Below are 22,674 nucleotides of genomic sequence, written 5' to 3'. Positions count from 1 at the left end.
AACTTCATGACATTATGTCCAAAAATTCACTTCACAATCGTAATTGTGTGTCTTAAACTTTCAATTTTTGTTTAAACTTTCTATATATACCAAAATATAGCTCGACGCGCGGCAATATGGTATTGGAACACGTGGCGTTAGAAGGTGGAATGTTGCAAGTTGTCTCATTTAGTTCAAGAAAGAAGCTCCGGAGACATCTGGAACAAATCCACAAAGGCAATAACACCGGGTCATTAATGGGAGAATAACGTTAGAAGGCCGGTCCATATACGGAGCAGGCGTTACGATTTAGAATTAAGACAACATTTATTATTATTCATCATTAGGATTTAATTGCAGCTTAAGAGTTGATGTATATGTACTTTAAAAGGAGCTTAACAGTACTTGAAAGAGGACATCGAATAACGTTCATTTCTTGCAACTCAGTCTTTTCAATTAGATATATTACTAATTCTTTTGTACCGGAATAGTTCCTATTTTCTTAGAATCGGAGTGAATACTTGTTTCAACAAAACCCAACGAAGGATTTGCTCCAAGAATCAATAATAGCCCAGCCTTCTTTAATTTACTCTATTATAGCTCGTTTGACATCTTATATATTTTTACCTGATTGATTATAATTATCATTGATTTCATTCCATTCATTTATAACAAAACAAATTACATATCCTTTAAACCACAAATAAATTCAACCGTTCTCTTTTTAGGGTAAACAAACTTAAAGGATATTGTGTCCTGAATTTCAGTTTTTCATTTCAAAACTTCAGAATATTATATCCTTTAAGTTCAATTTTTTAGTTTTTTTAAAAAAAATCAACTCAAAACATCAAGATACTTTGTCTTTTAGCTTTCTTCAGTCTAAAATTTCATGATATGGTGTCCTTAAGTTCATTTTTCAAATTAAAACTTCATAATTTCAGTAATAGTGTCCTGAAATTCAATTTTTTCGTTTAAACTTTTTGGGAGTCTTTGTCCCTATTTCGAACTTCAGGTTTGTGTACTGAAGTCTAATTCTTGTGGTTCCAACTTCAAGCCACAAGAGAAGAAGAAACGATTAGGAGAATAAGAAAGAAGAAACAGTAGTAGTAACCAATTTGATAAGAGAAAAGAAGCATGTTTCACCTTTTTAAGTGCCGAATAAGCTTTAAATAATATATCTTTACTAAAACTTAAATAGCAGCCAAAAAGATGGGTATCCATGCACTTCGCCCGAAGTAGGAAATGACGCATAGTGTCTCCAAAAGTGTCAGGTTTTAAATTTTTATCCCCACTTAATTTTTTTTTTTTTAAAAATGACTTAAACTTGAAAAAATTCGTTGGGAAGAACTTATGTTTTCCATCAGGCATAAGCTCTAGCTTTTGGCCTATAATGCAGAACTTGTAGTCAATTGAGGAGGTTCATTGTCCTAGAATATCATATATTACCCATCAGGCATAAGTTTTAGCTTTTGGCCTATAACGCAGAACTTGTGGTCAATTGAAGAGGTTCATTGTCTTAAAATATCATGAACTTCTGTTTTATAGGCTAAAGCTATAACATATGCCTTACGAGGCAACACAAGCTTTGCCTTTGTTGCCTGTCAGACATAAGTTCTAATTTTTGCGTATAAGGGATGACTTGTGGTCAATTGAGCAGGTTCATTAAACTAAGGAATAATTACTTGGCATAGCTACTTCTAAGAGGTAATTGTTGATAGTAACTACTTTTTAATTTATTTATATTTAGTAGCTAAAGTGATTTTATAAATTACCATTCGTAGCTATACCAAAATACAACAAGCTTCTGTGGTTGAAGTGGTTATTGGGTGTGGCTGCACTTACTTGCCAGTTCGAACCATATGAGATACATCACATAATTTTTCAAATACATGTGACATCAGATACAATTGAAAATGTAAACTCGAATACAATCAAATACAACAAAAATGTACAGTCAAATATGGCGAAAACATTGTCAAATACACGCGAATACACAAAAGGTAGCTACGAATGGTAAGAAGGGATAATAAAGTAGTTATTTATGTAAGTTTACTTTAAACTAATTTATATCCGATAGACAACAAAAACTTTACCTAACGACTTTTTTGAAACGTAGGCTATTTTATAAAAAAATTTACTCAGCGGGCCCAAAAAATCAAGATCATCCATTGTGGAGGCCATTTGTGAACTTAACCCGCCCGAAGACCACGGTCCAAGCCCAAACTGGGCCTGAATGAGAAGCAAAAAATTGGAGCCCAAGTATGAATCACTTTTTTCTTAAATCTTTCCAAAACCCTCTCAACTGGTTTCTTCTTTCCTCCCTTTCTTTCTGCAGCGTTCTTCTCCGACAAAATCAATTCTCTATCGTGCTTTTTCTCTCCCCATCCTGTGCCTCTAGCGCAAACTCGCCACTTCGTCCCCTTTATACAAATTTTTGGTCATGGCCAGGGAGAAGCTAAAATCGCTAGTTACGTCATTCACTGCCAACGGTGAATATCTCTCCGTATTGTCTGCTGATGGAACAGTTAGAGTAAGCCTCTCTTACTTTTCATCTGAATGAGCCATCTTAGTTTGTGCTACTTGCTGGAATTTTTGTACTTATAATGTTCACTTCACTTTTGTTTCCATTTAGTTACATTGCTACTTTAGAGTTACTATTATGCTGCTGGCATCAAACTGTTCTTGGGACAGTGTAGTTTTGGGTGAAATATACTGAGCATTAATTCAACTAAGATTAGAAAATTTTACATTCCCGCTCAATCCAATTTTGTACAGAGTTTTCAAGAAAAAATTGTGCCCATGTATTTTCTTTTTACTATTCCTTAACCTAATTGACTTAATTTCCCAATAGAATTGAAAAATAACAAGTTTGAAAGAAAAAATGGAAGTTTTTTTTATTTGTGACTTTTTGCTTTACTATGCTGATATTTGTGCTCTTTAGAATATCTTTGGGTTGGAGAGGTGGTTTATTCTTAGATGAAGAGGCCAAGTAGTTGAATATATTAGTGTACAGTATACAGATCAATAGCACCATATTATGGAGGGGTTCCCTCTAGACACCTATGTGACAATATTAAAAAATGATTCTACTATATAGTATTTAGTGCTCTATAACATGTTCATAGTTATTTACATCATTTGATGACATTGTAGCAATTTTGTCATTGTTTCCAGTAACAGTTGCGTAATATCAGTCCACTTTTTGCTACTTAGATGTGTTCACTATCTATTTAAAACCACCTTACGTCCTTGCCTTATCAAAAAAATTTATAACCAAAACATATTATAATATCTTGTTGATCCCGAGTAGACCTCAACTGGCATACTATCTGAAGAGCTTTTGTTAACTCAAGAAGAATATTTGTTTCACTTGGCTGGAAATACTAGTGTGCATGGAATTCTAACGATTGGTTGACTGAGTGATGTAGAAACCAATAAGCAGATAGATTACATGAGTTGAGCATACATATTTCATCGTTTTTTTCATATTGTCAAAGATTTGGACAAGAAAATTGATGGGGAGGCTTGTTGGTTCACCAAACAAGATTTTGCTGGCCTACACCTTGGTTGTTTTAGCCTACTGGTTCTTTATCTGATGCAAAAAGTACCATATTCAGCAGAGAATCATAAGAGCAGGAAAGGTTATAAACAGTGAAGAAATGCTAGAACGAACAACTTATTGCTAATGAAAGAAGAGAAAACAACCATTTCGAAATGTTAGTGCAAGCTAGTGCTCCTAAATCTTTACGTAGGTTATTAATTATTATGCAAGTACAAGACAAGCTGATATGGTTCTTCCTAGACATTTAAGCAACTGAAGTGTTTAGTCTTCATAGAACCTTATAAAAAGGCGTTTTAGTCTTCATGTAAACAGTTATTTCTCAGAAGACCACTTACGTATGGCATTGCATTCTTTTTTTTTAAAATATAGCTAGACAAGAATATGAAGTAGGAAAATCTCTACAAATATAATATGTTTGTAAAACATTTGTGTGAATCGGGCACAAAGTTTAAGAAAGAAATTAAGACTTCTGAAACTTGTGGTATTAAACGTGTCATACATTAATGGGCTATAAGATTTTCGAACAATACTTGTGTGCTATAAAAACTTGTCATTAGAGGTAACTGGGAAAGTTTATGTTAAATTGTTTCCAAATTTAGAGAAGAGGTCATTCTTTTGGGACAAACTAAAAAGGAAATAGGGTCACATAAGCTGGAAGGGAGAGAGTATCAGATATCGTGTCTGCAAGTAAGCTTCTTCTGCCACACCAACACTGTTTCCTCTCATTATTTGTAAAGAATTAAATTAAGAAAAAAGCCATTTCCATTTCAAAAAGAAATACTGTATCCTATCATTGGAGTTCTCAGAACATAATTTTTATATTTAAAACTACTGTGTTTTGCAAGTTCTTCTTCTATTGAACAGTCTTAAAGTGTAAATTAGCTTTGAAAAGTATGAAGTAAAGAAGTTCAACCATTATCAAGATTAGATAAGGAGCATGTGTGATCTTATCATTCAATTTTCTGTATGCTTTTTTGTTTCCATCTATGTCATATTCCAATTCAAGAGTTACAGAGTCAAGTTAGTGAAAAGAACCGGTTACTGGTTAGCTGCTATGCCAGGAACTGCGTTTTTCCATAGTTGTTACGACTCCGCTTTGCTATTACCTTGTCTTGTTCTTTTGCTTTACTTATTACATACTCAGTGACTAATTGTTGCATATTCTTCAGGTTTGGAACACAAATAGTGGAAGCCTATTTGGTCAGTGGAGACTGAAGAATTCTGGAGACAGTTTTCCTTACATGGCGTGCTGTATTGTAGGAAAGAAGGTATAGAATATTGAAAAAAGCGCCTTCGATTATTGTAATGATGGAGTGGTAAAAAAAACAGCCAAAGTTTTTTGAACAAGATCTGATCTCTCCACCTCTATGTGTGAAGTAGAATTTTTAACCAATGCACTCGTCGTTTTGTTGTAACACTTCTGATAATTGTGTCAACTTCGTTAGTCTATTTTTTATCTCATGACTATGTGGTATCTTTTTGTTTTGAAATTTTAGCGCAGAAAAGAACAATGTCTATTAGTAGCTCTTGGCTCAGATGATGGAAGTGTTTTAGCAGTTGATATTTCTGCTGAATCAGTAAGGTGGAGAAAAGATGGAGCCCTTCCTAGGTATGTTATTTTTTTGACAGAAGGTACTTCTGCTTTTATGAGGATGCAGAAGTACTTGTCAGGAAACACAGTAATGAACACCCTTACTTGAATGATGGATGTGTTTGTTATCTCCAAAAACTATTCAAATGTGTAAATAAGAAATATCTTGCTTTTGAATGCAGCGGAGCTGCAGGTCTGTCTTTTGTGGGCAAAGGCCGTAGGATTCATGCTGTTGCTGCGAATGGTTTAGCATTTGAGATGAACTCCGAAACTGGAGAAGTCATCAAAGAGTTCAAAGTGTCAAAGAAGTCCATTTCCTCAGCAGCTCATTCAACTGGTTTGTATCCAACTTATGTCTTAATTTTTTTATTTTTTTTTAAACTTTAAGTGCCTTTTATTTGACTTCCTTATTCTCACTGTGAAGACGAGAAAATTATTGCTGTGGCCAGTGATAAGCTGCGATTTCTAAATTCAGAAAGCGGGAAAGAGTTGCTGAAGTTTTCTCCAGACTCGGTAAGCTGTCTTAAGTTTATGTCTTCATTATGTGGTGTTATTTTGAAGTCTAAAAAGACATAAACATAAAAAGATGTATAACAGGCTGCTGCACAACATATTTGGCTATCTGATGATGCCCGATTTGCTGTTACCGCGGGGTTTGGCGAGAAACAACTTCAAGTGTGGAAACTTGATTTTGGGGAAAAGGCTGCAGAGTATGGGCATGTTGTTTCCATGAAACATCCTCCTATAATGGTCGAATGCAGGAATAATTGCAAGGGAGAAGATGGTATGGTTGTCCTTGCAATATCAGAGAAGGGTGTTTGTTATATTTGGAACTTTGAGTCTGTCACTGATGAAGTTGCAAAGCCAATTAAGATAACAGTAAAAGCCAGCAAAGGGGAAGCAGATGAGAGAACTGGAAGAGCTAAAAAGAATCTTATGCCTGTAATTGCTGCCAGATTGCATGCTTTAGACACAGATGCACATTTGAGAGCCATGATTGCTTATGGCTCTGTTGAATCCCCTGAGTTTACATCAGTAGACATTTCAAGTCCAGGGGAGGATATCGTCATAGCAGCAGGAGACAGGACCAAGAAAGAGGTTGCTGCAGTTCAAGAAAATGGTCATGTCAAAAAAGGTGTGTTAATAGCAGTTTATGTTTTCCTGTCTCCTTGTGGGAAAATCAAGACTCCTTTACGGAAGTCCGTGTCAGTGTCTCCCCCTTCCCCTCTCCTGTTTATACTTCTGACTGGCCAAGCAGGGCTGACTAGCTGAGCTACATTTTCTTATACTCGAATTCTTGTCTTGATGTTTTAGATGGTCTAATAGTCACTATGAGAGATTAAAGCACTTGTAAAATTGCCAATGTTTTTGCAATTAAGGCCATCACTTTGTTAGGTTTAACAAAGATTTTTGAGAATATCATGTATCACGCGCGCTGATACATCATGCGTATGATAACTTGACATTTTTTATTATGATGTGATCATTTTCAAGAAGAGAATTATCCTTATAATCTTTCTAAAAGCTCGTCCCTCTGTTTCAGGTGCAGATATGGAAGTGGAAGGTGCTAACTTAATCCAGAGAAGCAAAGCGACGAATAAACGACCAGCATCTGATCTGGATGTCACTGGTGGAGTCACTATCACAGATAATGGTATGTATTTTCATGATTTCTGCATTTCTCCCATCGACTTTCAACATATTTTAGGGGCTCTTTAAGGCACTATCTTATTAGTAGTCTCCATCACAGATGGCTAATCTTTATATATTGGAGAATGACTAAGAATAAAGTAAAATTCAGTAAAATTCAGTATATAGAGAATCTGTATCGGTCCATTTACTTGATATCGCTTCACAACTTCAAACTTAATCGTCATGCCTAGTGTTAACTAGCAAAAGGGAGAATTAACGTAGGGGAATGTCATATTTAAGAAGATTATGAGAATATCTAGGGGTGTGGTCAATGTATTTGACCCTGATATTTATTGAATTTGGAAAACGTTAAAATGTAAGGTAGTGACCCTGATAAAACTCAAACACATTAATTTCTGTTCTTCCAACTTGAAATGATATAGTTATTATTTTGGGTGTCTTAACATTTTAGGGCTTCCTAGAAGTGGATTGTGTTACGCGGGGTATTATTCACAAGTAGACTACTTCCAGTAGAATTGACCTCGGGAGTTGTTTGATACTTGGTCAGTCTGTTGAGTATTCAGTAGAGAACCTATTCATTCCTTTTGAAACGGGTCAACTTTTTTGTTCTTTAGCAGGTGGGCCTTTACGTGTCATCTTTCTGATGTTTCTGTGTATTGAGCATTAGGACGTGGGGTCATTTGATTTAGAGACTTGAAGAGCATTCACTACCTTCTAGAGGATAACCTTTTTGTTTGATGATGTGTAGGTAATGGTGAACCTATTGACGGAGTTCAGATTGATGATCTGAACGAGCCAACCATGGGTGAGAAACTCGCAATGCTCAATTTGGCAGACAACAATGAAGATAAAAACAACAAGAATCTAGAATCTGCTCCTCAAACAAAGCCTCCAAGTGCTGATTCAGTTCATGTACTGCTGAAGCAAGCACTTCATGCTGATGATCGAGCACTTTTGATAGATTGCTTATACAGACAAGATGAGAAGGTTCTGTTTCAAGTGAATTATTTTTAGGGTTCTAGAATCTGAATTGATGTTTATTTCTTTATCAGTGGGATGTATATTGACTATGCAGGTCATTGCAAATTCAGTATCTCTTTTAAATCCTTCAGATGTTCTCAAGCTTTTACAGTCACTCTTGTCAATTATCCAGTCAAGGTAAAGGAGATTGTGAATTTCATAAATCTGGATGATCATCTGAGCACCAAGTAAATCAAGTTAGAATGCACCAAAGGGGTGAATGCTAATTATGAGACTCATTATGTGACTCAAATTATCATTTGCTGTCAACATAGTGTTCAATGCTATCAATAAACAGAAAACATTAGGTCTCCATTGTCAGAGATGGGTCAAGTTAACGTTTGTTATGGTACTTTTTCTTGACAGGGGCGCCGTATTGGCTTGTGCCCTTCCTTGGTTGCGAAGTTTGCTTCTTCAACACGCTAGTGGAATAATGTCTCAAGAATCCTCTTTACTTGCACTCCACTCTTTATATCAGGTAAGGGGAGCAACTCTTCCGTATGTTGATAGTAGTATCTATAGCGACTGGTAGAATATATCCAAAAGTATTTTTTTTGTCTGTGCAGCTTATTGATGCCAGACTTTCAACTCTCCACCAAGCTCTTCAGCTATCAAGCTCCTTAGAATTGCTTTACGCAGGGGTAAGGGCAACGCGGAATGTCAATCTCTCAGTTACTTCCTCCTTCTCAACCTCTTCCCATGGAATCTTGACTAATTTATTTGTTTTCGCAGACTATTGATGAAGGCGATGATGAAGATGGTGTCATACAGCCTGTCATCTATGAAGATGATAGTGACGAGGAGGGTTCTGAAGTTACTATGGAAACAGAAAGCATCCCAGATGTTGAGGAACCCGAGGCTTTCAGTGACATTAGTGATCACGAAGGAAGTGATGGCATGAGCGAGTGAGTTCTAACCAAGGATTCAGCCAGTTATGAGAATGCATACATATTTTAGACAGATGCACAACCTCGGAAAATGGGCAACAGATTCAAATGGACGTCATGATTCAGATATCAAGACAGACCGACGCTATAGAGAATAGAAAGGGGAGAAGACGGTTTGTGATCTGACAATTTTGTTTTAGAAAGGGTTGAGAATATCATCTGATTTTGAGGCCCGTAGGGCTATAATTATTTATTTGCCCACCATGTACTGTCAATGCGTGCGTGTGTCAAAGATGAAATTAGAGTTGTAAGTTTCTGTTCCCTTTTCTGTGAACTACTTCTGTATTTTATTTTTGTGGAGATAGGTAGTTGCAACGAAATTTGGTATCAAAGCAAATGGTTACGCCTTTTTTGGTCGTTTGTTGTGGCGAATTGGTGTTGAGTTGAGTCGAGTACAATCAAATTTGTTGCAGTATCAAGAAGAGAGATGAGTTCAAGCTTGAATTAATGCAATTACTACAGTGGTCTAAGCTTAAGACGAGTGCAAACAAGTTCTGTTACAATTTAACTGCTGTGTCGAGCTTGAGTAAGTCAATCAAGTTTCATTACTCTTAGTTTAAACGGAACGAAGTGAAGGTCAATCAAGTTTCATTACTCTTAGTTTAACTGGAACGAAGTGAAAGTTTATCAAAGTTTCAGTCGGGCATTAAAATTGAGTGAGTAACAAAATAAAATAAAAGCAGTGATGTTTTAGAGAATTGATTAAATTCATACAGTATATAGTTTAGTCGTGAATTGTTTTGTTCAAATTAAAAATTAGATAACATGAATGGAGTTTCCGTTACAAAAAAAGTTTGAATATAAAGATTATGCTAAATAAAATTCCATAAGTAGTTTAAATTTCTAAATTAGAAGCTCTAATTACATTTTGGGGCGTAATAAACTGTGTAAATTATAACATGATCAAAACAGAATACCTATCAAAAAGTAAAACAATAAAGTCAAGGTTGTCAATTACTTTTACTCATATGAGTTGGTGCTGAATTCACAGATTATTGAACCTTCTAGTTGGGCAGTCGAGCTCTGATAGACTAGAAGCTCCAATAAGATCAAGCTTTGACCGAAAATGACCCCAACTAAACGAGCTCTGATCTCTCTTAAAAAACAAGTCAAGACGTACAGTTCAGTGCCAGGCCTAACGGGTAATGGTAACACAACGCTACCATAACTTGTCTTAGCCCTGATAGAACTTATTATGAGCACAACATACAGCTGCAATAACGGTTATGCTATTCCTTTCTACAGTCTCGAGTGGAAACGAAAAAAACTGAACTAAATTGAATCCCCTCTCCTCCAGCTGAACTATTTTGAAACCAGTCCGACCTCCGATGTGAAAGAGCAGATCCGCACTGAATATTTACAAATTTCTGTCGTGATTCAGTTTCAATCATGCAGTAAGTTACTAAGGAAATGCGCTAAGGTCATATTAAGATGTCTTGCACTAAGTTACTAAGGAAATTTGCTAAGGTCATCTTTTTTGTTTTTATTAAGGTCATATTAAGACCGCTAAATCGGGAATAAAAATCTAGAACACCTTCGGTAGACTCTAAATTAAGGCTAAATGTACGCAGATGAAGAGAATTTCAACTTTTCAAGACAAGTTTGTCGATAACATAGACCGCATCATCTGGACTATAGTTTTGGTATCACCGTTCATGCAGCAAAGTTGAAACCTTTTATTATTACACTACTAACTTTTCTCTCCTCAGACGGGAGGCAAACTTCAAAGGAAAATTAAAACAAGCTGAACACAAAGATACATGAGTACTTGATTCCATCAAGAAACAAAGAGATCCAAGTGAAATGCTAGACAAGGCTAGTCTAATCTAAAGTTCTCTGTTCTTTGTGGCATGAGGATCTTCCTCAGTCTCCGCCATGCCGAAAGTGTGCTTCACAGCATCCGCAGCACCCTGAGCCATGCTCTTCACTTGTTCTCCAGTCTTTTGCAGCATGCCACCTGTTTTCTCTTGACCAGCTTGGGCCGTTTCTTTGGCAGACTCCATCATTTCTGATGCCTTCTCTTTTGTAGCCTGAGCTGCTCCACTAGCCTTTTCCTTAGTAGCCTGAGCTGCTCCACTTGTCTTGTCTTTGGTTGCTTGAGCTGCACCTGAAGTCTTATCTTTGGTTGCTTGAGCTGCTCCACCTGTCTTATCTTTGGCTGTGCCTGTCTTATCCTGTGCGGTTCCTTTGGCTGACTGTGCAGTCTCAGAAGCCCTGTCCTTTGCTGCTTGGGCCTTGTCTTTGATGTTTTCCATTGTTTGACCAACCTTCTCCTGTACACACAACAAAGAAAAGTATAAAGATAGTACAAAAATATACTCAAATCAGTTACGATTGAATTGAAGATTTGAAGTTCATGAATTTTAATCTAGTCATTTTAAGTTACTGAATTCAGTATATATTACAAGTTCAGTGCATATTACTACTTGAATACAAAATCAAATTAAATATGAGGCAGTTTCCTGTATATATGTACCTGAGTTTGGCCCTTGGTTTCACCAGCTCTGTAGCGCTGCTCGTGCGAAGCCATTCTTGCAGTTACAAAAGTATGGATATGTATGTGAATAAAAGCGGAAAGTAGAAGAGGTATATAGGAAAATTATTTTAGAAGCAGAATTGTTGATATTGCTTTGAATGAGATTGGAGCACCGGTTCTGCATGGTATATAAAGAGTTGGTAGTGTCCTACATTGCTGACACGTATCCTGTTATCAGACGCGTGTAATGGACACGTGCTGATCTGTAGTAAGCTTCCGTTGTTTAGTTATCTTAATTTAACCATTCTGCAAGGATCATGTCGATGACGAAAATGATTACTATAACTTCCTGTCTGCTGCTGCATGTTATCATTGGGTTATTAATTCCTCGAAAGTTAGGATTGAGTTAAACTAGCTACTAACGTAATTTAATTGGTTATAATTGAAAACTATGTAGGTATGTTTTTACGTAGTTAATTAATTTGTTCGAACGGATTATCTTTTATTAACTTTAGAATTATTTTAATAATGTACAGTACTACAGTACTTATAAAAGCTAGTATTACAATTGTCTTTACTTTCTTTCTTTAATAAGAAGCTCTGTTAGTCTCTAGCTCAATATAAAGAAGATGGTTCAACATAACTTATAATGGGCCAGGCAATCAAAATTTGGTAGAAATGACGTTCGGTGATCATTTTTCCGTTCTATCATTGAAAAATAGTTGGTATTGTTATTAAGTTTTAATGTGCAGAAGTTTCTGCAATTTCTTATGCATTCGGAACTCCGTCATATTTTCTCGCTAAAAATAGTTTCTTCCATAATGGCTAAAATATAAAAATACATTTAGTTGGTCGGAAAATATAAGGTATAGATAAAAAAATACATATGTTTCGGGGGAAAATATGAGGTATGTATAAAAAATATAATTCAAAAAGCATCAAGAATCTCAGTTTGCACTCTCAAGACTCCTCATGTAAATGTCAATTCCTGATGATAACAATCAACTCTTAGCAGCTAACATCATTCATTATACGCGGCATTCCTGTTATGTTTGTTTGTTTGTTTCTTATTTTACTAGAATGAGAACCTTTTGGAATACTTATAATGACCTATAATTTTCTTTCGTAATTCAAAAAAAGAAGAAACTCGACCTATTAATTTCAATTGGAAAAAAAAAAGTATTTAGATGTGGTGTAAATGTAACAATGGACAAATTTAATACCAATGGGTAGGGGTGTACAAAGTAAACCGACAAACCGCACCAACCCGATAAACCGAGTCAAACCGAGAAAAAAACCCGACTAGTGGTTTGGTTTGACTTGGTTTGGTGTTAAAAAAAAAACCGACCATAATTGGTTTGGTTTGGTTTTAACTAAAAAAGTCAACCAAACCAACCCGACATTATATGTATTCAATTTTTAAAATATTTTATACATAAAAATACTTATTTGTAAAGTAATTTATAAATATTTCTTAAATTTTTTCGTAATTTTTTATCTATTATCATATTATTGAGCTTGAACTCGAATTTTGAATGTCAATAAGTTTTATATCTATGGATGTTAGTAAGCTCAAATAAAGTCAAACCAAAACCAACTCAACACTAATCCTAGCAAAAGAAATTCAATTTACCACTAGAAATGACAATAATGTTGGATATCTATTCTTTAGTTTTGCATAATTGATTTAGCGAGTAAAAATACATAACTTAAGTTTTTTCTGTCATATAATTAATACTTATTTTAGCATGACTTAGTATTTTTAGATTATGGTCATTTTATTTTATGGCTTGTTAATTAGCAATATTTATTTTAACCGATTATATTAGCTTTTATTGAATATTTTAATAAAATGTCATCACTCTTCTCACATTTTGTGTTATTTTCTTAAGAAACACCTTAATTATATAATTGTATCTTACTAGGACTAAAGAAATATTTAAATTAAAAGTTATATGTTTTGTATCAAGACTATTCCGAAAAAAAAACCGAAAAATCCGAGAAAACCGAACAACCGAGAAGACCGAGGTTGAAAAACCGAATTTTATTGGTTTGGTTTGGTGTATAAATTTTAAACCAGAACGCAATTGGTTTAGTTTGGTGTTTAAAAAATGCGAACCAACCGTATCTTACGCGACTTTTCTACCAATAGGAATGGCCAATGTGAACACTTTTCCGTAAACGACAATGAAGTTTGAATTTACTGAGAGTCAACAAGTTCTGCGACTCTGCAGAGACTATTTTACATGAGAATTACCAAGAAAACATAAACGATAAAGAGGAAATAATACATAAACGATAAAGAGGAAATAATTGCTTTGTTAGTCTTAATATGACTCTTGACCGCAGCATTTGGTCAGTACTTACATATTTCCTAATATTAATAATTTTCCCAAATTAAACGGATAAATAATTTCTTTAGAGACGTTCTTGTCCGATCAAAACCATCCACCACGCTAGGAGTGATCAAGTTCCTGCACTGTGCCATGTGTTGGGATATGCATGAATTGAGATCACCAATTGTGCATTTCTGAAGCTTATAAATTCACCAATCCAACAATTTCAAAATCCATTCCATATTTTGCATTTTGATCTACAATTACCAGTACACTACTTTTGAAACAAAATTAAGCAAAAAAAAACCAATTAACATGGCAAACCAAGGAAGCAACAACCTTCATAGCAGTATCCAAGTCCCCGGCCAAGCTCAGGTTTCATGACTCTTCTCTATGAAGCTCTGTTTTTCCTTTATACTAATTAGGGTGTCTAAATTAGTTGAGAAAATATGATTCATTTAACCCGTTCAAGTCTGAACGGGTTGATGCCCAGTCCATTTATTAGTTCCTCCCGTGCTAACCCGTCCAATCCACCCATACATAAATTTAGTTGATTTGGGCTAGTTAAACATGTAACCCGGATTAACCCATGAGAGATCTTGTAAAACTATATAAATGTATTCTTTTAGTTAATATGTTATTTATAGACATAATAAGGAAAAATGTTTTATTAGCTTAGTTTGATAATTAAGTAAATTATACATAAGCAAATAATTTTAAAAAATTAAATTTGGTAATAGATCAGTGGGTTGTGCTACCCATTGTTTGTTTAGTTTATCTTGAACAGCTGTTTCAGCCTATTGATCTTTTGTGGTTAAGTGACCACAGTCATTTAATGCTATTCATCTTATTTTGGCCCGTTAAGTCGGTTGAATTTGCCCATTTGACACTTTTAATATTAATATTTTTTTTTTTAAACCAATTGTAGATGATAAGGGAAGACTGGCTGAACCAACCATCTGACATCCATAACCAGAGCCAAGGCCAATCAACCAACTTGCTTCAAGAGGTAAACTAACATTTCTAAATTTTCTTGTTTCATGCTGATCGTTCAATCAAGTGACTAAATGGAAATAGAAAGAATAAGTCGTGAATATTATTTCTGTTTATTAAGACTGGGACACAAGTGAAGAACATGGCTCAAGGAGCAGCAGGTATGGCACAAGGAGCAGCAGGAAGTGCAGTGAACATGGCTCGAGGAGCTGCAACGGGTGCAGCACACATGGCACAAGGCGCAGCTGACGCGGTCAAGAATACTCTCGGAATGAATCCTCCAAATAACACTAGGGACAATGCAGGTGGAAACTATTTCAACCAGCCAGGTACCATCAACTTCAATGATGAGTTCCCAAACAGTGACACCAGCGTCCCAGGCGATACAAATTACCCTGGTGGCTTGAACTATCCAACCAACCCGAGCAATCCCAGTATCGGCATTTAAAGTGTCCATCGAGAATTCATGTCATACCTTGATTATTGCGCGTTCTAATTTTTCTTAATTCCCTTTTTTTGTTTCTTTGTGTGTGTGTGTGTTTGTTTTTTAGTCCTTTCGGGGAAATTGTTGAGTGGAGGAGGTGTTATGTCCGTTCGTTTTTAACACCATTTAGTTGCGGGGAAACCTGTAATTTTAATCCTCCCTTATTTTCCTGGTATAATAAGATTCAATAGATGGCCCGAGTTCATTTTTCTGAGAACATATTGTCAATTTGAAAAATGTTGATTGATCAGCGGATTTTATTTAAACTTGTTCGTGTATTCGTTTAAAGATGTATCTGAATTATGCACTAACAGTATTTTGCATCTGCAATTTGAACCCGATGGTTGTTAGCCTCTCGATATGCAGCAGCAGCAACAACAACATACCCAATGAAATCTCACAACGTGGGGTCTGGGGAGGGTAAAGTGTACGCAAATTTTACCCCTACCTAAGATAGAGAGACTGTTTCCGAAAGACCTTCGGCTCAAGAGAACATGACGAAAAAAGATTAGATAAGCACAAGCAGTTCAAAGCAATATGAAAATGAAACTAACGAAAGCGAAAAAGCCATGATAAAGCAGTCTGAAAAAATGGAGCGATAGCTACCACAGATAAATAAGATAATCGAAGTACAAGAAACAACATACAGTAACGGGAATCAAAGGACAATAAACTATAAATCAAAACTGTGATTACTAGTACGAAGGGATACGCGGAACTACCTACTGGCCTCTCAATATGCATGTCCTGAAAATTGTTAAAGGCTGTCTTGCTCCGACTCATTAAACTATTGGATCCTCTGCCATAAACAGATTGTTGCGAAGTGGAAAATTAATATTTTTTCTTTGAAATTCACTGGCCAACTAATTTAGCTCTATACCAGAAATTTTCATTCACAGAGACCGAACTTGAAATATTATTTGGTTAAAGGTGGAGGAAGCTCATTTATCCCACTACGTCCTTCGTGGTCGAAAAAATTATTTTCATTGAAGTATCTATTCTAGATTTAGTTATGGAGGGTCTTTGACAGAATATATACAATAACCACAAGTCCATACAACATCAACTGCTATTATTACATAATTCATAATTAGTTGGGGAAAACCATTTGACAAAATAATAGCAAAATAAAAAATAAAAAATTCAATTTAGTTAATGTACTTTTTGACAGAATAGCAATTGGTAACGGATTCAGGATTTTTAAGTAATGGGTGCTCAATTATATTACCAATTGCTATTCTGTCAAAAAGTACATTAACTAAATTGAATTTTTTATTTTTTATTTTGCTATTATTTTGTCAAAGGTTTTTCCCCAACTAATTATGAATTATGTAATAATAGCAGTTGATGTTGTATGGACTTGTGGTTATTGTATATATTCTGTCAAAGACCCTCCATAACTAAATCTAGAATAGATACTTCAATGAAAATAATTTTTCCGACCACGAAGGACGTAGTGGGATGAATGAGCTTCCTCCACCTTTAACCAAATAGCAATTGGTAACGGATTCAGGATTTTTAAGTAATGGGTGCTCAATTATATTTTGCACACATGACCTATGTAGCATATGGTCAACATGTTCAGCTGTATTCAACATTTTCGGACATACATAGATAAATAAGTTAAAAATCATCAAAATTCCAGAAATATAAATTTTGAACCCTTATACTAAAGTGTAATAGGTTCATTGGTAAAAACTTAAAAGACTGAACCCATCCAACTTCAATCCCACATCTGACACTACTAATGCATGTTAATGTTACTACAGTTATCATGTATAAGAGCATAACAATCCGAAACTAATGTTAAAAATATATAACATGTAAACTATAATAAATATTGCTACCATCACTTAAAAAAGGATCATTCCATACATAATTATTCTCGGCGTTTTCATATTTTGCAAACGAGGAATAATAGCACGATTATTTACCCCAAATTTATTTGCTTAATAATTATTCAAACCAAATTGTCGTTAAATTAAACAGAAATTGTGTACTTTGATTTATCTAAAAAAACTAATAACCGAAATTTTACAGAAATGGTCTTAAACTGTGCTCTGTTAGGGGTGAGGTGGTCTAATACAAGAGAAGAATAAAGTTAAAATAGAAAAAGAAAAAGGAAAGCAAATAAAGGGGAAAAGAAAAGAACAGCGAAAGACAGCGCCGGAAAATGGGAAATTTAGTTATGGGTGACTTTCTAGTTTCAAAATTAAGAATGGGCGATTTATCGAGTAGGAGTGACTCTTTTGAGAGATGACACTAATTTTAAAAACCCCAAAGTTTTATTATTTACACGGAGACCTCCTCCCTCCCCCTCCCCCCTCCTCCACTGCCACCACCCCCTCCTCCGCTGCTGCCACCACCCCTCCCCCCACTTATGCCTCCTCCACCGCTGCCACCACCCCTCCCCCTCCTCCTCCGCTGCCACCACCCCCTCCTCCGTCGCTGCCACTAGGGTTGCTCAAAATCAAACCGTAACCGATAACCCAACCGCAAAATTGGCTTATTGGTAATAGGTTATCGAATTAACGGTTCATTTGAACGGATTAAAATTTTATAATTAACGGTTTATCGATGCGAGGGCGGATTACTCAATTTCTTTATCGAGTTAACAGTTAGCTCGTTAACACTTATCATATTTACATTTTTAATTATATAACGTATCTATCGTGAATCTTAAATCTAAAGCCTATTGGGTATCATATTCACTTCTTATCTATTAACCTTTGCTAAGGGAAATAGAAAGAGAGATTTATGGCAAAGAAAAACACTAGTCATGTGTTAATGTTCACTTTGTTGATGGTAATATTCATGGCAATTTGCCTTTACAGTGGCAATGACTATTCTACGAAGTGCAGCGGCTATTGTCCTAAAGGCTATAGGAGACAATATGGAGTATTGTCTCAATGACTGTTGCCCATAAAACGTTGATAATTACAAAGATTTTGTCGGTAGAAATTGAATTACATGTTGTGATTTTAATTTTCGTTGTCTCCTCTTCTGCCACCACCTTCTCTTCTGCCACCACCATCACCACCTTCTCTATCTTTTTTGCCTCACTTTCCACCCTTCACTTTCTGCAAAAAAAAAATAATAATAATAATAAAAAAAAAATCAACAACTTCGATAGTTGCTGCAACAACTATTGTAGTTGTTGCAACAATTACTGAAATCTGCTGCAACAACTCGAAAAATACTAAGTTGTTGCAACAAATTCTAAAGTTGTTGCAATAGATTTCAGTAACTGTGGCAATAACTTCTAAAACTTGTTGGATTCTCTGCAAAAAACAAATTCAATGACTTGAAAAAAAAAAATCAACTTTTTTTCCACAAAGTTCTTACTACCAAAGCAAAACAGTCTGTAGAATAAGAAAAGAAAAGAAAAAAAGAGGAGAATAATCCGCCGCCACCACCAACACTCACATTGCTTCCTCTGCCACTGCCACCACCACCGCTGCCACCATCACTACCACGACCACCACCACCGAAGAGAAGAAGGAGGAGAAGAAAGAAAATGGTAGAAAAAGAAAAAAGAGAGAAGAAAGAATGAAATGAAAAGATAGAGAGGAGAGAGGGATTTGAATTTTGAAATTTTAAATTAGGAGGGATTTTTTTTAAAGTTTACATATTACATTTCAGCCACAAATTAACTTAATCAAATATTAAGTGGGTTGTGACTTTGGCTGCTCAACGTTGTCACCTTTTCTAATTTCAAAACTTGAATGGTACCTTTAATTAAATCTTCTCCTGAAAAACGAAACAAAAATAAAGGAACAGGATTCTAAGTGTGTCAATGGTTTTTAAAAATCGATTGAACCGATCGAACCGCATCGTGCCCTCCCATAGCAAATCAAGCTTTGTTTTAATAAAATCGAAAGTTTCTATATAAATCTATAATTGTACCAAAAATTCAGTTAGATTTTTTATTTTATAGAAATTATCGAAAAAATAACGAACCGAATAAGTGAATATATATATATGTGTGTGTGTATATATATATATATAATATTTATGTATTAAATTTAAAATACAAAGCAATAACTTTGTTTACCTTTGCCTTGTGTTCAATTTAGATGGAGATGGCTACAATTAAAATCTAAACCTATCTAAACCTACTCTACCCTATCAAAATAATATACAAAGGGTCTCAAACATTACTCTACTTAAGGTAATATTACTTGTCAACAAACACAGAAGACTTAAAGGTATGTTTTATCATTTCTTATTATTCTTCCCTCTTTATTTTCTAAGTTTTGAAAGTGATTATTCCAGTTAGCATGGTATTATCCGTAACTTTATCTTCTAAATTCTTTAGCTTAAAATTTATTACAATTACCCTTTAACCTAATCTTTACTAGTTCACGTAAGTTATAAATATTGGTTTATCTATTTCAAATTAACTGAGAAGGTTACTAATTTAATTTATTAATATTTAGTTCTTCTCTTTAACATTTTTTTATGATATTTATATTCTATTAGAAGTAACAAGTATAAGTATATATTAAGAAGTGACATTCATTAGTGAGATTTATCAATAACGTTGCATTTCAGATTGTTTATAACTTTTTAATTCATAACTTCAATTATTTTTTGGTATTGTATTGGCCATTAGGTGACCTTTTAAAATAGGGAAAAGTGTTCAAAACACACTTAAATTATGGCCAAAGTTGCCATAACACACCTAAACTTTGCGGGGGTCCTATGGCCCCCTTGGACTTATTTTTTGTGTATTATTACGCTTTTATATGGACAAAGTCACCCAAACTCAAACGAGTGTATGCACGCGCCCCCTAAAATGTTAAAATCAGACGGGCCTTTTTTATTTCTGAACTTTCCAAGTTTGAAAACCCAAAAAAACTCCATTGTAACGACCAAATCAAACTGGTCTTTTCGATATTATATAGGATTTGTGACATTGTCGTCATTAAAAACATGATTATCAATAGTGGATTAAGATTGTAGAATCAGTAAACAAAAACTCCATAACTCCATGAACAAAGCTTGAAGCTGGGTCTTCAAATTCTGGATTTGATGAATAAAATTCTTGGTTGCTGATTGTTTGAAGCTGAACTCGAGCTAATAAGACGTCTTAACGTGAAGAAGAACTGAACGACTCCATGATTGCCATGAACAAAGCTTGAATCTTCGAACTCGAATTTTCGGGTTGCCGCAAATGGGCTCCATTTCGTGTGGGTGATATATCAAAAGAACCGGAACGTCGAGAGAACAAATATGAAATTTGGTGATGTTTGATTGAGATTTGAAGTGCATTAGGATCAATTTTGACCCGATTCTCTATGAAGAAGATGAACAGTAATTTGTTGCCCAGATTTTGCCAAAGTTGCCATAACACACCTAAACTTTGCGGGGATCCTATGACCCCCCTGGACTTATTTTTTGTGTATTATTTACGCTTTTATATGGAATCTTACGCGCTCAAAGAGAGTAGGTTAAATCGCTTGTACAGGTCACCATATAAAAGCATACAAAATACACAAAAAATAAGTCCAGGGAGGTCAAAGGACCCCCGCAAAATTTAGGTGTGTTTTGGCAACTTTGGCCATAGTTTGGGTGTGTTTTGAACACTTTTCCCTTTAAAATACCAAAAATTAATCGAGCCAAACCGATACAGAAGAAAAATCGAGATAATGAGACGGTTTCGAAAACTCTAATTTTGGTTATACATAATAAAACAACCGAAAAAATTGTATGGCATAAATTCTACAAAATAATCGATCCAACCGTACCATTAATACCCCTGGCGGATTTGATCTCACTCATGACTACTTGAGCTTTTGAACCAATGCACCCAACTACTACTTTAGTAGGTGGGTTCTCACTAATTATTTGACAGTCATTACCAACTTTTATATTTATATATATAAATTACGCGTAGAAAGTAATGGGTGCTCCAGTACCCATAAAAACCTATGTGGGTCCACCTTAACAGCATAATAATGATGTATGTATTCGTAATTTCACGTATTTGGAAAAATCTCTTAGGGTCTATTTGGAAAGCCACCTAGTAATTGGAATTGGTGCTACTACTGGGGTAGTAATTACGCAGCCTACTAATTACACAACATAATAATTACGAAGACCTGTTTGTTTGTCATAACATAATTACAGTGTAACATAAGCGCACTGTTGTTGCACAAGTGTAACTATACATTTTGATTAAATTTTAAAAATATAAACTATTATCAATAAAAAACTAAAAGTTAATATTTGACATATGTGTACCTTTATAAACAATATTAAATTACTTATTTAAGAAGAATTTTGTCGATTAGATTTTAAAGAGTTAGACTGTAATAATGCATATTACAATAATCTCATACTATGCATTTCCGCTATATAAATAGGGCATAACAACCGTAACTTTGTGAAAAACATAGAGAGCAATTTCGTTCCTCGACAAAATCAGGTATGTGATGTGGTATTAAATCCTTTAATCATTTTTTTCCAATTGAAGCTGACATTTGATTGACTTGGTATATTATTGTTGTTGAAGCTGACATTTAATTTGATTCACTAGGTATGTTGTTGTTGTTTTATACTTTTTCCAATTGAAGCTAACATTTTATACTTTTGTTTACTCCGTCAACTAGGGGTGTTCACGAAAAAATGAAAAGCAAACCAAATATAGGGGGAAAAAATCACCAATTTTTTGTTTGATCTTGGTTTTTAATTCTTAAAAACTGATAAAATTTGGTTTAATTTTTATTTTTCTTTTAAAAATTGATAAGATTTGGTCTGATTTTAGTTTTAACAACAACAACACAACATAGACAATGTGATCCCACAAATGGGGTTTGGGGAGGGGGGCATACGCAGACCATACCTGTGCCTTGTGTGAGGTAGAAACATTGTTCCCGATACACCCTCAGCTCAAGAAAATATTTTCAAAAAGAGGTTTGACAAATCTTTTGAAGATTTATTTTCAAATCTCCCGTTTGGCCATAGATTTTGGGAGCATACTTGAAGATTTATTTTAAAATCTTGGTTTGGCCATAAAATTTTGATAGATTTGGAAAACAAATCTTCAAATCACAAATTCTGGCTCAAACCTGTTTTTGGGCCAAGATCTGTGTTTCGGCCTTTTCAAAACTACTAAAAACTACCCCAAACTTTTGTATTTTATAAAAGCCCAATCTATTTATGACCCAACTAATTCTATATACCATGTTCCTCCATTAAAGCCGCATCTACCATGTTTCTCAATTAAAGTAGTCTCTTCTAGAAAACGAATGAGCTAAGCTGTGCTCAAACAATAGAAGAAGAAACCCTAGGAAAAATTGCTCGATCAACTGTAGAAATCTTTTCCAATGACAAAAATGGATCTTTGTGTTGCAATTTGAATTGTAGTAGCTAATAAGTGTGTTATTAGCAGTTGTTATGAAATATCATGTTCTGCATGATTTGGGATTAACAAGTATGTATATTTTATATGATTGGGTATTCTTGATAGTTTTTAGAACTTATGGGTATAAGTAACGTTTCATGTTTTCCAAAACAAAAAAGTGAAATATGTTTTGAAAACTATGGCTAAACACATTTTCAAAACTTGAAAAATTTCATCCAAATCAAGTATTTCCATTTTTTTTTTTAGGAATCTATGGCCAAATGC

The 22,674-nt window shown here is 34.8% G+C and overlaps 3 protein-coding genes across 4 annotated transcripts; 2 read left to right on the top strand and 1 right to left on the bottom strand.

Moving 5' to 3' along the window:
* The first annotated feature begins 2,354 nt into the window (after window positions 1–2,354).
* On the top strand, window positions 2,355–8,998 carry LOC132055658 (uncharacterized). Its single transcript, XM_059447601.1, has 12 exons — window positions 2,355–2,509; window positions 4,711–4,809; window positions 5,038–5,150; window positions 5,315–5,469; window positions 5,557–5,645; window positions 5,730–6,267; window positions 6,676–6,786; window positions 7,534–7,772; window positions 7,861–7,943; window positions 8,172–8,283; window positions 8,372–8,446; window positions 8,538–8,998. Exons 1-12 carry the CDS (start codon window positions 2,420–2,422, stop codon window positions 8,712–8,714), a joined length of 1,881 nt encoding a protein of 626 aa, XP_059303584.1. The 5' UTR covers window positions 2,355–2,419; the 3' UTR covers window positions 8,715–8,998.
* Window positions 8,999–10,420: 1,422 nt separating this feature from the next.
* Window positions 10,421–22,344, bottom strand: LOC132055657 (late embryogenesis abundant protein 2-like). 2 transcript variants are annotated; one of them, XM_059447599.1, is made up of 3 exons: window positions 22,333–22,344; window positions 11,229–11,342; window positions 10,421–11,025 (listed from the first exon to the last, which is right to left on the bottom strand). In XM_059447599.1, the coding sequence occupies exons 2-3, from the start codon at window positions 11,280–11,282 to the stop codon at window positions 10,579–10,581; spliced, it is 501 nt and encodes a 166-aa protein (XP_059303582.1). In that variant the 5' UTR covers window positions 11,283–11,342; window positions 22,333–22,344; the 3' UTR covers window positions 10,421–10,578. The 2 variants fall into 2 exon arrangements, with proteins under 2 accessions (XP_059303582.1, XP_059303581.1); XM_059447598.1 differs by lacking the exon at window positions 22,333–22,344 and having other exon boundaries at window positions 11,229–11,386.
* LOC132058136 (uncharacterized) lies at window positions 13,792–15,307 on the top strand. The gene is made up of 3 exons (XM_059450698.1): window positions 13,792–13,939; window positions 14,493–14,573; window positions 14,679–15,307. Exons 1-3 carry the CDS (start codon window positions 13,880–13,882, stop codon window positions 15,003–15,005), a joined length of 468 nt encoding a protein of 155 aa, XP_059306681.1. The 5' UTR covers window positions 13,792–13,879; the 3' UTR covers window positions 15,006–15,307.
* Window positions 22,345–22,674: the final 330 nt, after the last annotated feature.

The sequence above is a fragment of the Lycium ferocissimum genome, chromosome 5, assembly GCF_029784015.1.
Source record: "Lycium ferocissimum isolate CSIRO_LF1 chromosome 5, AGI_CSIRO_Lferr_CH_V1, whole genome shotgun sequence".
In the NCBI taxonomy this organism is placed as follows: Eukaryota; Viridiplantae; Streptophyta; class Magnoliopsida; order Solanales; family Solanaceae; genus Lycium; species Lycium ferocissimum.
The sequence above is the reverse complement of the archived record's forward strand: the minus strand, read 5'-3'. Positions and strand labels throughout refer to the sequence as shown.

Bases quoted from the DNA above. Each gene is read 5' to 3' on its own strand.
- LOC132055657 (XM_059447599.1), bottom strand. From the start codon at position 11,282: ATGGCTTCGCACGAGCAGCGCTACAGAGCTGGTGAAACCAAGGGCCAA. The intron at 11,026-11,228 runs GTACATATATAC...TTGTGTGTACAG, and splicing joins AAACCAAGGGCCAAACTCAG to GAGAAGGTTGGTCAAACAAT.
- LOC132055658 (XM_059447601.1), top strand. From the start codon at position 2,420: ATGGCCAGGGAGAAGCTAAAATCGCTAGTTACGTCATTCACTGCCAAC. The intron at 5,470-5,556 runs GTTTGTATCCAA...CTCACTGTGAAG, and splicing joins CTCAGCAGCTCATTCAACTG to ACGAGAAAATTATTGCTGTG. The intron at 8,447-8,537 runs GTAAGGGCAACG...TTGTTTTCGCAG, and splicing joins TAGAATTGCTTTACGCAGGG to ACTATTGATGAAGGCGATGA.
- LOC132058136 (XM_059450698.1), top strand. From the start codon at position 13,880: ATGGCAAACCAAGGAAGCAACAACCTTCATAGCAGTATCCAAGTCCCC. The intron at 13,940-14,492 runs GTTTCATGACTC...AACCAATTGTAG, and splicing joins AAGTCCCCGGCCAAGCTCAG to ATGATAAGGGAAGACTGGCT. The intron at 14,574-14,678 runs GTAAACTAACAT...CTGTTTATTAAG, and splicing joins CAACCAACTTGCTTCAAGAG to ACTGGGACACAAGTGAAGAA.